This window comes from Poecilia formosa, unplaced genomic scaffold, assembly GCF_000485575.1.
Source record: "Poecilia formosa unplaced genomic scaffold, Poecilia_formosa-5.1.2 Scaffold31, whole genome shotgun sequence".
Classification (NCBI taxonomy): Eukaryota; Metazoa; Chordata; class Actinopteri; order Cyprinodontiformes; family Poeciliidae; genus Poecilia; species Poecilia formosa.
Window position 1 is genome coordinate 789718 of NW_006799970.1, and position 14288 is coordinate 804005.

Genomic DNA, 14288 nt, shown 5'->3' on the forward strand with positions numbered 1-14288 from the left:
TAACAACAGAGTCATTTTGAATGCACTCCAGTTGGGGAAAGCTTTGACAGCTTCTCTAATCTGAAAGAAAACAGCTGGCTTTGAGGTTATTGTTCAATTCGTGAAGAGAATACGGAGATCTGTCTGCGAAAAGACGTCCACAAACAAAGCTGTTATAGAGTAATGCCAAACACAGGGTTCAGGAAGCTGGGAGAATAAAGTCCTGCTGAGAATAAAGTCCTGTTACACACAAAGACAGATGTCACTCATGTCCCAGTGTCAGGTGTAGCTTATGGTAGGAAGACAGATAAAGTCTCAGTTTGTCTTGAAAACAAACTGAGATTTTCGTGACGTATTTTGAAATGAGCTCTAAAGTAAGTTTCCATTACTGTCTGGGAGCATTTCTGCTATTTCCAATGGTAATCTCCCTGATTTCAAAAACAGCACTGAATCCTTCCACTGAGACTAACTGGGATTAAATACATGTCTTATTAAACTACAATGAGATAGATAAATCGTTCATTGCGATGTAAAGTCACTGTAAATATCGACTTGAATCACGATGTGCGTAGGTCCGATTTCAGCCAGAATAATTGATACTCTGTTGTTGTTGTTGTTGTTGTTAAATTAAAAGTTTATGTTATCTAACCATCAAAGTGGAGAGATTATACGTTCAGATTGCATTGCTTAGATTACAGCGTTGTCCCGTAAGAAACCGTGAATGTTGGAAAACCGGTTGAACAACAACCACAGCACAAACCAGCTCTGCACTTCAGCTCCGCCCACAAAGGACAAAACTCTATGAGTTTGCCGTGAACTTTCCTGTTCACCTGAATGAGTCACAAGTTCCCGTAGATCGGCTGGGTGAGATGGATCTGTAGGATAAAGGCGTGTTTCAGTTTAGGACTGGACTATAACGGCGGCCCGAGGATCCTTGTACTCATGGATTGCTGTGACACGTCACCGGGACACTTCAGGGACTTCAAGAGGGACGACTTTGAGGCCGAATGGATTAAGGTGGCCGAAGGTAGATTTGGTCATGTGTACCAAGTCAAAGTCAAGCTCTGGCGGGAAAAATGTGCTCTGAAAACCTTTGACGCAACCTCGTCTGCCAACAACTTTTACAGGTATGAGATACATTCAACTCTCTGGAAGGTTTTTCAAAAATAACTCTTTTATTCAATTGGACAGATCAGGACTTGCAGGACTTGACAATAACACTGCACTAAGCCACACTGATGACACTTAATATATCTATTGCTGCTCCATGTGACTGTATCCTATATACTACTATTGTACCATTATAGCTCTGGTCAGTGTTACTTATTACCTCTACAGTAACCGATTGACGGTTCTTTTCATCCTACGCTCACTGCATTGCTTACTTGTGTTTACCAGCATATGGCAAATAAATCAATCTGACAACCTAATTTTATCTTTATGCATCCAGGTCTTTATTTTTATTTTTAAAAAAACAACAAGCTTGTTTTGTTTTTGAAAGCATGTAGACTTTTGAACCACACTCTATATATTTTAATATTCTTTATAAAGTCAAAACTACAAATATTTCCTCTTTGTTTTTTGTTTTTTTGTTTGTTTGTTTGTTTTTTTTCCATTTTACTTCACAGGAAAACAAAAGATGCGTTGTCCATCATAGCCAAGCTGAAGTTTAAATACATTTTGTCCATCTACGGCGTGTGCAGCGAAGCTACAGGTGTTGTCACGGAGTACATGAGTAACGGATCCCTAAACAACCTCCTAGCCAGTCACAGCTTCATGTGGCAAAAGAAGTTCCAGATGATCCACGAGATTTCTATGGCCATGAATTTCCTTCACAGCGCGAAACCTCCGCTGCTTCATCTTAACCTCAAGACGTCCAACATCCTTCTGGACGATCATCTCCATGTCAAGGTCAGTGAAGCACCTCTCCGGATGACATTCATTAGCGATGAGTTATTTCAACCCTTCTTGGTTAAGGTTTCAGATTTTGGTCTTGTCCACTGGGAGGACGGCATGTGCAAGACGACGTTCATGGAGCGCCTGACGGCAAGAGGGAACATAAACTACATTCCTCCTGAGGTCTTCACCGAATGCTCCGATTCACCGGGAACTGCTTTCGACGTTTACAGGTGACCTGCTAGCGGCTGTTCTCAGTGTCCACAATCAGAATCTCTGCATTTCATTTTTTTTTCTTTTTTTGGATTCAGTGCACAACCCAAAATTCACACAGCGTAACCTTGTTCTCTTCTGTATTCTGGATGTTTCTGATGTTTTCCAGCCAAATATTTTACTCCCATCTGACTCACTCTCTCTTGCCCCCCTCTTTTTTTTTCCTCAATATTTTATTGGATGTCTGAAAGAAGGACAGGAAAAGTTCTCAGTGTCCTTTTTGTTTGAAAGAGCATAACTCACAAAGTTTCCTGAATGCACATAATGTAAAATTATACATCTATTATTGAAAATCCTTTTCATGCTTTGATCCGCAGCTTCGGGATAGTGATTTGGGAGATACTGACACAGCAGAAACCCTACACAGGTAGGAATGAATTACTTGAAATGAATCCCATCTCCACATCAAACAGTTTTATTACTCTTACTTTAGCAAAGAGTCATGTAACATTTAACAAGGTCAAAACATGTTTCTTAGACTAGAATTCACTGAGGCTTCAAAGATCTCACTGCTGTATTTGAAGTTAAGTCGGTCCTATGCCATGTATTCATAGAAAGTCAGTTTCATTTATAATTTTGTCATGCTGACACCAACAGAAGACAATTTAAACACGTTCGCTTCTTTTTGCTGCTTTTACAGAGAAGAATCTAAAAGTTATTGAGCATTTGTTTTTAATCCCCATCACTATGCCATCCCCAAAGCATGTAGTGACACTGACAGGCTGGGTAAGAAGAGCACAACTTAGGAGAAGCAGACAACAGGCTTTTATTTACTCTGGGGGAGCTGTAAAAACTTCACAGCTCCGGTGAGACAATAGTGGCTCTTCATGCACTCCAAAAACAGGGTTAGAGGAAATTACTGCACATTAAGCTGAACAAGATTAGAGACCGTCGAAATCAACGGCACTCATAAAATAATAAACTATGAAATTCAAGGTCCTAAACAGTTTAATTAAAGCACAAATAACATTCAAAGATAATAGACAAAAGCTGCACTAAGTTTCTTTAGTTAGTCCAGTGAGGACGCACACATTGAACTGCTGGAGATGAAAAGCTTTTGAACTTCTCTGCAGCTGTTTCATGTGTCTTGGTCCAATCAGTTTCAAATGATGTAAAACAACCTGAGAAGTACGGCTGCGTATAACAGATGAAGCGAACTGAACTGACAGACACATCTTGTGGTCGCAGGGTGCAGTGTGACCACAGTGCTGCTGCAGGTATCAAAAGGGAAGAGGCCCTGCTTGGAGATGATTCCTGAGAAGAGGCCCCCGGAGTGTGACGAGCTGATCTGCATCATGCAACAGTGCTGGGACAAGAACCCCCAGAAGAGGCCCCTATTCTCAGGTTCCAACATCAAATAATAAAAATAAATAAATAACAGTTTTAGGATCTTGTGTTTTAAGTGCATTTTCTCCAATTCATGCCAGTTAAGCTTCAACAAGTAAAGAAGGCGACACCTCTCTTGTGCTGGTCTGTTTGTACATTTATCAAAACAGCATGTGCTTACACTTCGTCTCGGTATGAAAACCGAGACACGAATAGGTCTTTCGAGAATCATCTCATGAGTGTGACTGAAAACTACACCGGTAAAATTAGATTTAATCATTCCCACAAGGTTTTTGCAAGCACATGAGTGCATCTGCAGGAGTTGTTTTGTGTGAACACAAATCGCCGTCATGTTTATTTATAAAAACCTCATCTGCCAATTTGTAATTATCCCCCATATCACTGTTTATATTACCACATCTGTGGCTGAATTTAGTGCTAAGCCATGCATGAACGTCCCATACCAAAGCAAATTTTAGACAATCCCACTGGGTTTTTGAGCTACAATCCAGTCAACACCTTCGTGCTGTCGACAGTAATTTATTTGTTCGACGTGATGTTTGTCTTTAATATGGTCTTAGTGGTTTCCTGCTTTTTGTTTGCAGACACTGTGAGGAAAACAGAGACTCTGAATGAAGTCCTGAAGATCCCAGGAACAATAACTGGTCAGAGGAAAGACAACGCTGAGCAGGAATCAAAGTATCCCTGGATGTTCTCGCCAGTACACAAAGTTAGTCCACTCTGACGCTCTCACTCAGCTTTGCATCTAATGTATTCTTCTGTATTTTTCTCTGTTAGTGTTGCATTGCGCTCACCTCAAACTTCCCAGTGGCTGTTAATTAACTTTTCTTGACTTTATTTGTGATTTCTCATCTTTTCTCATTTCAGTTTTTGTTTTGTGTTTTTTTCTTTTGTATGCCTGCTTGACCTATGGCTCTCAATCCTGTTTTCCATCCTCCGATTATAACTGTGATAATCTAGTCGTATAAATTGTTTGACCATATAGAATTGGCCTACGAAGCTGCATGTTGTTTTATATGCAGTGCAGATTGTTAGAAAAATATTGCAAAATTTAATTTACAAAGTCACTGTGTATAAGAAATCTTGTTACCAGTGTGAATAACTGAATGCCTTAAAAAGGTACAGGCCCTATTAAGCTTTTTAAAACTATAACCACCCATTGGTTGGCTTTGTAATGAGATAAACATGACCTCAAGCTTACAATAATCTGTATTATTATTTTTTTATTTATCTTTCCCCCTTTAGGTCAGTTTACCTGAGATGCCTGAAACACTTTCAGGTAAGTCCAGGTAGATGGATTCACATACACAACTGGGACACAACTGGATTTTGGCTGTTTAGGAATAGAATAGAATAGAATAGAATAGAATAGAATAGAATAGAATAGAAATGTCCTACATGGGGACGTCTGTGCAACAGCAGCAAAGTGACAGGCAATAACAACAAATAGAGTCACTCAAAGTCAGAATATAACATATATAAAACAGAATAAAGAATAAAAAGTAATGCACAGTAAGGGTAAGATTTTGACGTAATAAACCATGTAGTTATAGTGTACTCCAGTCAAGAGGAATGTGCGACTGAATTGGCTAATTAAAAACTGTGCTAACTGTGGTGAGCTGCTTTTCTGGTCCAGCTGAAGAAAAGCTTGATGCTGCCACTGACACCTCTTTATAATTTTTTTATTTCCAGAAAGCCAAAAAGTTTATTTTAAGAGCCAAAAAGTTTATTTTAAGAGTATCAAGGTAAAGGAGGCTGGATATAAATCAATCCCACACTTTTCAACGTTAAGGTCACTTAACGTTGTCCATGTTACAAATTAGTCTAGTTGCTCTGACGTAGAAACGCTTATGCATAAAGGTTTGAGCTTAAAAATGTGCTAAACATTTGCAGACTGGATGTATCACCATCACTTGTTAGCAAAGGCTGTAAAAGATTTCATTAGTATTGATTAAAGGAGTTGTTCTATTTCACTTGTTTCTGCATGACTAAGTTAAACAAGTGCATATGAACATGCATGGTCTCAAAATCGAAATGCAAACATTTCACACCTTAAGGTGACTGACCTTTAGCTCCCCCGTTCAGCAGAAAGACAAACCCTGTAGCATTTCAAAGCCTGCAGTTATGTAACAACGACAGAAAAGTTGTCTTTAATAAAGAAAAAAAACAAAAAAAAACTCAGAATTTAATTTTACAATGGAGTGATCAGCATTTCTGTCCTTTGTTTTCCTTTTGCAGATGACCAACACGACAAGAACAGCATTCTCTCTATGCTGGCCAAAAAGGACTTCAGTAGTTTCAGGCAGTCTGTGAAAGGAGATGACGTGTGCATGCAGTTTTCGGGCAATAAGAGCCTCCTTCACTTCACGGTAGCCAGCGGTGATGCAGAAAGTGTCAAGCATGTCCTGAGTCTGGGTGCTGAAGTGAACTGTACAACCGCCAGAGGTTACACTCCCCTTATCATCGCTGTTTTGCAAAGGTCTGTATGAAAGTCTGGGCACAAAGTGTTCTGTGAGTGGAGCAAGGCAGAGAGCTGTTGTTGTTGGCGCTTGAATATATTAACATTTTGTGGAGAACACTGATGAACTTTTCATGCGATACACATTTTGTTCTCTTTGGAGCTCGGAGAGAAGAAGAATGCCGCTCTTATTCAGACGTGAGCGGTAGACGAGATTCTTCTTACTTATGACCAAAAGAAACAAAAAGGGAAACGTCGGGACACAAACTGATCGTTGAGGTAGGAGAACGATCGTTCCAGCAGGGCGGGGATCCAACGCAGGGGTACGAATACTTTTCTAAGTGCCAGTTTAAGAGGAAAGAAATACGTGAAGAATCTACTGAGTTGGTGGTTTAGATAAACACACCCAGCTGGGTCAAGCATTCAGCAGATAAGACACCGGCCAGCTTATCTGTTCGTGCTTTCACAGAGGCTCACAGAGGAGATTCTCTCGCTGCGTAGAACATTAAAATTCATAATGACGTGTGTCAGTGGAGGTCCTGTTCAGAACACAGGCCAATTATGGCATACGGTGGATCAAGCGCAAGCTGTCAGAGATATTGGTAGATTTAGGGCAGGAAATGACTACCACACTATTTTAATCTCGTTTTAGTCACAACAAGGTAGAAAACTAAGGCCTGACTGTTAACGCATTGCATTTTCTGACCTGAACTGGTACTTTTTTGAGCATTTGCACCCATACACCCCCAATTACATTAAGAAGAGTCATAATGTGATTCTTCTTAATAAAATTTTGCCGATGAACCAACGGAGGTACCTCCTGAAGGAGGGATTTTATGTAAAATTGACCTTTTTGAGCTTATATTTTTATAAAACACCAGCAGTTTCATATTATATTCAATGTTGTCCATTATCGCTCCTGCAAACCATGAAAAACATCTTGCCCTAAGTGCAGCGCATTGTGTGTGTGGGTGCATAATGCTGGAAAAGCTTTGATCTAAAAAGCTGGTCAGCAATTATAAGAAAGGTTTGAGTCCTGTAATGATATAAAGATATCCATTGTGAAGAGTACCAGTAATTTTCAACATGCCGTTTGCATTTATTTTTTTTCCAAAACTGCATACATTGTTTTATTATCTCTGAAAGATGTTGGTCTCGTTTTCTGGCAGAAGTACAATTCTTGGTTGAATGTATATCAATTTAGATCTTAACTTGCCAGGGATGCGAATAATTTTATGCTTTACTAGCTGCAAATTTTACATCCCTAAACCTACTTATTTAATTGTTTTGTTTTGTCTGGTTTTTTGTCCTACTGACTTTGTCTATTTCTGATTAAAGAAAACAAAAAATATTATTTTTGAGAAGGGTGAGGCTAAGATAAATGTTGCCTTTCAACGCCCGACCTAATATACCCGTCATTGTGTTTTAAGTTTAAGGTTAACAAGCCAAGATATTTAGAAGGATTTAGCTTATTGACCTTAAAAGAAAAAAAAAGAAGAAATGATCACTTTGATGTGGCAACTTTTTTTCTGTTCTATTAAGAAGTGATTTACATTCTTCCTCAACAAACAGCAGAACATAATGGCATCAAATTATATTTTTTTTTCACAGGTTTTATGACATCACCTGTTTGCTGCTGGACCATGGAGCATCTACATCGCAGGGGGACAAAGACCAGTGGACGCCGCTGCATTTTGCTGCACAGAATGGTGACGATAGAACCATCCGCCTCCTGCTGGAAAAAGGAGCCGCGGCCGACGTGCAAGAAAAAGCCGGTTGGATGCCGCTCCACCTGGCGTGCCAGAACGGCCACGAGACGGTCGTGCGCCTGCTGCTTTCGCGGATGTCAGAAGACGCCATTGTAAATCGGGTGGAGGAGGAAGGTAGAACACCGCTCCACATTGCATGCTCCTACGGCCATGTCAACATTGCCAAGCTTCTCATGGGTCGCGGCGTGGATCCGAACGCTACGGACTACTCTTTTTCCACCGCTCTCCATCTGGCAGCCGAGCAAGGCCATAACCGTATAGTCAGACTCTTGTTGACTAAGGAGGTCAAAACTGACATTTCCGACATCAGGAGATCCACGCCGCTTCATCTGGCTGCTCTGAAGGGTCATGCTGGCATTTGCAGGCAGCTGCTTTCCAACGGGGCCAACCCGAACTGCAAGACCGATCAAGGGTGGACTCCCATGCACCTGGCAGCCCTAAGAGGACATGAGGCTGTGGTGGTCCTTCTGGAGAATAAGGGCGGTTCGGTGAACGCAAAAGGCCAGAACGGATGGACTCCACTGCACCTGGCCTGCCACCAGAGTGAATCGGAGGTAGTGCTGAAGCTTCTGGCAGCAAAAGCTGACCCAAACGTCAAAGAGGAAAGTGACGGATGGACACCCCTGCACCTCGCCTGTGCCAGCCTTTGCTTTCCGTGTGTCCTCCACTTGATATCGCATCAAGCAGACGTCAATGCATTAAACTCAGGAAAGGCAACACCTCTACACTTAGCTTGCCAACATGGCTGCGTGCCCATTGTCAAAGGCCTGCTGCTAAATGGAGCAGACAAGACACTGATGGACTCGTCTGGATCCACAGCTCTGAATGTAGCCCAGAGGTGTGAAAAATGGGAAATCGTGGAGCTACTGAAAAACGAATGTAAATTGTAAATTACATCAAATTTAAAAAAAATAATAATAATAATTATTGACTACAGTGCAGTATTGCTGACCAGGTCATTTTGACTTTGGTGTGACATTTTATTCCAGGGTGTTGAAGGTTTTTGATAAGTTTTGTCGTTTTTGTTATGACAAGGATATTTTTAAAAAGTGGATTAGAAACAGACTTTTATCATTAGGTTTGTCCAACACCCAAGTACAAATATATAAATATATAATCGAGGCCGACTTAGATTTTGCTCAGGCAACTAAATAGGCCCGGTCTCACGATTGGCTTTTCACAGATTACTCTGTTTTTTTCTTTACAAGCACATGATGAAACTAGTTGGCTGTCCAGCAGATCATATTTACATAACCAATAAACATGCGACCATAACAAAGCCTGTGAACAACACCACATGTTGTGGGGCAGTGTTTTTTTGTTTTTTTTGTTTTTTCTTGTGTGTTTATTTTGTTTGCTGAGCATCACCAGGCGCCTCACCATGGTGTGGTGACCCGAGTGGTCAGCCGTATCACAAACATCCAGTATAGATGTTTTCCATATTCAAATGTTGCTTTGGTTACATGAGAAAACCTGTTTTTATTACATTTGTCAAACAATCCTGTTATCTCAATGCGAATGACAAGCTAAAAGAAGAAATAAAACAGCACTGTCTAAAATGGTACTGCCACTGTTCCCGAAGCAATGTGTGTAAATTTAAGAGAACTGCTTTCAGGCTTGTTAAATCTGACATCAGCGGTACAGTGAAACATGTCAGAGAGTTTAAATATGGGATTCAAGGCGCATTATTCTTGTCACTGGGAGAAAAGCAAAACAAAAGGAGAGTGGCTGTAAGAACTTCTACACACCCTTATTTAATGTAGACAAAATTTTCAGTCAAAAATCTGACTAAATAAAAATTGACAGTATTTTTCATAAAAAAAAAAAAAATCCACTGTGTGCCTAATGATAGGATAAGATAATTATAAGCCAATTCCAACACAGCAATGGGAGTGCTACACAGCTTGCGCCATGCTCAGAGTGACATCTTATTAAAATGAAATGAAATGCCTGTATTCGGGAGCATCAGTGACCTACACTATGCTTTCACAGGACTCATCCTGCAACTGGAAGACTCAAACGTCTGGATGGAGAACCAAGAGTTCAAACTAACCACATGACTATAAATAGCCATAAACTGGGGTAAGATTTTTTATCCTGCGGTGCCAAAGTAACAGTGATGTGTTAAGCATGAGATTTCAGAAGACAATAATGTTTCCCACCTCTTCACTGTGATTGACCTCCATGTAATTTAGGTTCTTTCAGGTTGGTTGATTACTCTTTCACGCAGTTTTGAATGATTGTGACTGAAAGAACAAACAAAAATAAAAATAACATGAAATCATTAAGCCTCTTTCTACTGTTTTGATAGGAAAGTAATTGAATATCGATTGCCTGCCCCATTTGTATTCCCTTAATACATTTGTGTTATATAAACAATACATTTCATATCAAACCAAAATGTTGGTTATCACATTAAATGCAACATTATAAAACATTTCCCATAACCTTGATCAATAGAGAAGCCACATGGTTTCAGACTCCAGCAGAAAATTTGTTTTCATTTTTCCATCTTAATGAAATGACATCAAACTTATATAGTTTGATGTTTTTGGACTGTGGGAGGAGGCTGGAGTACCCAGAGAGAACCCACTCATGCACAGGGAGAACATGCAGAAAGACCCCAGGCTGGGAATTGAACCCAGAACCTTCCTGCTGCAAGACAACAGTGCTACCAACTGCACCACTGTGCAGCCCCATTTCATGTCTTAAATGTGATTAATCATGTACCAGTTACAGATCCCGTCCACCCTCTCCCCCACCATTTGGGTACCAAAAGCAAATAAATTAATTTGATTTTATGAATACAGTTTACTACATAGTACGTATTGTTTTGAAATATCACCTAATTGGGATGCGGCAAATTTGTTGCAATAAAAATCTTATTCAACTTGTATTGTACGACCCTAGAGTAAATATGTATCCGACTTTAAATAACATGGAGAAGACCTAGGAGCCAGAGTTGGGTCTTATTAATCCTCCAGGTCAGATAATGTATGAGCAGACATGTTACTGTCATAACATCTTTTAAATCTATTTATGGTACTAAAAATTCCTCATAACGCATACAACTTAATAACTTTAGTTGTACATTAATCACCTATTTTAGTTGTTTTGGGAGAGTTGTGTGTGGTTGTTTCAGTGTAAAATGCAGAGGCATAAGCTTAGCTTAGAGCCACATGGTATGACTCACTGCTCCCATCCTACTGCTGAGCTATGTCACCTAAAGACTGGAACCAAACCAGTTTTTATCTGAGTTTTTTTTTTTGTTATCTGATGACACGTTTCTGTGAAACGCACTGCTGTGTCACTGCGCGATCGGTCTAACAACATTTTTTTTTTTTACCGATGAAACCCATCTTTTGTTTTTCCTCATACCAAAGCTGTTGAAGCAGCTCCAGGAAATAAACAATACACTGACTTTCCCACCTATGTCCAATCAGAGCCACTTAAATCAATGGTTTTGCCTCAACCTTTTTACGCAGACATGCAACGACACATCGGATAGGTTCTATCTCAGCCAGTAATTGGGTTTTCAGGGACCTAAACTAATTTTATTTCCTAATAGGGAGACAAGCAGGAAGAAGATAATGTCATGTAAGTTGTTGTTACCACAAACAAACAAAGCAAAACAAAGACAGAGGGACTGCAAACCAGTGGCCTTTAAATTTAATGCTCATGGTGTTCTGCTATATTCTTTCTTAATGAAATAGTTTTGACTTTACTTATTATATCTAGAATGATAATTTTACCAGACTTGTATTTCTGGAGTTATAGTAGTATAAACTAGTTGGTTCTAGTTTGCCCTTGAATAATCCTTGGGTAAACCACTGAACCTCTTTTTGTTCCTCATTCTGGGTTGTTTTTGATTACAACTCGAGGTCTAGGGGCCAAATCCGGCCCCCCATAACTATTTTTCTGGCCATCTAGATTCTACAGGGTCACATAAATACTTACGGTCCTAATACTTGTTTCAGGTCACAACTGTTAACCTTAAGTTGTGGTTAAATGTTATTTTATCAGTCAAATCAATTTTCATTTTTATAGGACCAAATTACATCAATGTGAAAAGATGCCATTTTTTTTTTACATTTTAAGAATTACAAATTGAACATGTAGAAATTTTAACAGTTTGTCAAAATGCGGTTTTTTATATGTTCTATACACAACCAGCCGTTTGACATCATGATCTTGATGTGACCCCAAATGAAAATTAGTTTGATGCCCCTGGATTGCAGGGTTTATATCATGAAAATGTATCAAGAACCCTAAACAACATCACTAAGCTACAAAGTTAAACTTTTGCTAAAGTAAGTTTTTGCTTTATTTTTCTAAGTCATTATAAATCCTTATTTAACTGCATAAAAACTGACCTCTTCAACAAACAAACCTCTGTATCCAGAATGCGTTACTCTGAGACGTCGCCGAAGGTTTTAGTTTGCATAACGACGTTTTGTGCATGTTTGAACTCAAAGTCTGACTATTTGTTCTGCCATCAATGATTTCATTCACGTTTAGCCTTCTGAGGTATTTGTTGACATTCTCTAAGGCTGCAGCAAAGCTCCCGAGCCGTGTGAAAACACTGCACATGTTTGAAGATGATTTGGCAGCAGAAATTTGTGGCAGCAGTTTATAAAGACGCCCAGAACAACCTGAACAGGCTCGTTTGACTTTCAAGGTCCAACGACATACTCTGCCAGGATTTGCAAATTGCTGCGTCGTGTGCAATGACTTCCAAAAATGGTAAGGAGAAAGCACGACGACGGATCCAGTTGGACAAGTTAGCACCGCCACGCTTCCACCCGTTCCTGCCAGCAACAGTGGGAAGAAGTTACCAAAAGATCTTTTTTTTTGTTTGACCATTGAACATGACCTATGGTGCAATATTAATTATGCCATGAAGGATGAGGTGGGTTGTAGCAAACGTAGATTCTGATTCACTTGTGCGCAGTCACAATAATCTACTGCGCTGGAATGTCACAGAACCAGACGGGGTGATGCTAGCAAACAACTGGGTCATCAACAACAAACAGATATGGAAATGAATCAAATAAAAAAGTTGAATTGTGACTTAAATATTCTGACTGCAGGTTCTGAAAATGATCGCTAACATCAGCATAAGTAAATCGGCAAATTCAACTTCTGGCTCAAATCTATAAGGCTGAATCCCTTGCTGCTGGAACACTACGTCTGTCTGACAGGATTTTCAAAACGTTCATCAGAATATGTAACAAATGATTTGCAGTCCATGTCAGAATCTGACAGAAGTTGCATAATGTTTACTAAAGCCAACAAATAACCTCATAGCTCTTCTTTGTGTGCTTACAGTCCTGGTTGGCATCGGTGACTTGCATTGCTTTGAATGATTGCCTGACACTTCTTTTCCTAAGAGCAAATATATATTTTTTACAACTAAATTGCTAAACTTGCAGTGAAGTTTGATTATGTGTAAAAATGCCATTTAGATCCTACAGGGTTACATAAATAGCTACGGATGATTTTTCAGCAACATTCTGATAACATAAAAACAACATATTGTCACCTAGAAGTCAGCATTGGAGTTTGTGTTTGCCACCCACAGCTCAGTTATATTCCTTGCATCTCATTTAAGTCATCATGCACAGGCATGAAGATCCAGAAGATGCAGAGGGGCTCTCTGATATCCACACCACTCTGTGATGGAAAGGATGTAATCAGGTTGTTTAGCATCTCAGAAGAGAGACTCTCGCAAGGCCCCCCTCGTAACACACACATCATGAAGCTCAGTGCTGTTGAGCAGCTGCAGCAGCGACTGACGCAGCTGATGCTTTTGGTCCAGGTGTGCAGCCTCCGCGGCTCCAAGCAAGTATCGAGGTAAGAAGACCCCTGTCATGGCCACTATAATTGACTGAGTGAGCCCTTCTGGCTCCTGGGGGGAGGATTTCATGACATGGGAAATATTTTGGTGATCTATCACTCTTCTCTATAACAGAGAGCAAACAGCAGGGCCAGTCTCTCTTCGTCCCCACAGGGCTGATGATGGCTCTGCAATTTCAACTGAGCCATTCAGACCAGAAGTTTTTTTTGTTAGCTCAGTGAATTGTGTTGTTAATTACTTTCTAGTCACATAAAGACTTTGAATAAGTGACTTACTTAAAGAAGAAAAACTACTGAACTATTGGCCTTCTGTTCCCTTGTGCATTCTTATTATTCTTTCAGCTTCCTCTCCTTGGTGTTGTCATGCAGTTGTAAGATGATTAATGGCGGATCACGCTGCTATCTAACACAGAACAGAAACTCTCCAACACTCATTTACTATGCACTATTTCAATACTCTATAGACAGTTTGTTGCAGAGCATCATCTTCCACCCACAGATCAGGTTTGTTGGAGAACTGAGCTCACGTCGTTTTGTCTTTCAGGCAGGAAATGATCTTGCCGACCCTTTCGAGTAAATGAATGGCATTGGTTTTGCCCAAAGCTCTGTACTAAAAATACGTGGCCTTGAATGAGGATTAATGCTAGATGGACTTTTCCATGTTTTATGTGAGCAGCAGAAAACATCCAAAAGTACAGGATTTTATTTGG

General features: G+C 40.0%; 1 protein-coding gene across 1 annotated transcript; it reads left to right on the top strand.

The window, feature by feature from the left end:
* The first annotated feature begins 358 nt into the window (after positions 1 to 358).
* ankk1 (ankyrin repeat and kinase domain containing 1) lies at positions 359 to 10006 on the top strand. Its single transcript, XM_007549391.2, has 9 exons — positions 359 to 1106; positions 1608 to 1890; positions 1957 to 2108; positions 2466 to 2515; positions 3337 to 3492; positions 4080 to 4204; positions 4741 to 4774; positions 5734 to 5974; positions 7565 to 10006. The coding sequence occupies exons 1-9, from the start codon at positions 922 to 924 to the stop codon at positions 8610 to 8612; spliced, it is 2274 nt and encodes a 757-aa protein (XP_007549453.1). The 5' UTR covers positions 359 to 921; the 3' UTR covers positions 8613 to 10006.
* The last annotated feature ends 4282 nt before the right edge of the window (positions 10007 to 14288 follow it).

Excerpts from the sequence above, each read along its gene's own strand:
- ankk1 (XM_007549391.2), top strand. The coding sequence starts at position 922 with ATGGATTGCTGTGACACGTCACCGGGACACTTCAGGGACTTCAAGAGG. Across the intron at positions 4,205-4,740 it reads TGTTCTCGCCAGTACACAAA|GTCAGTTTACCTGAGATGCC; the intron begins GTTAGTCCACTC and ends TTCCCCCTTTAG. Across the intron at positions 4,775-5,733 it reads GATGCCTGAAACACTTTCAG|ATGACCAACACGACAAGAAC; the intron begins GTAAGTCCAGGT and ends TTCCTTTTGCAG.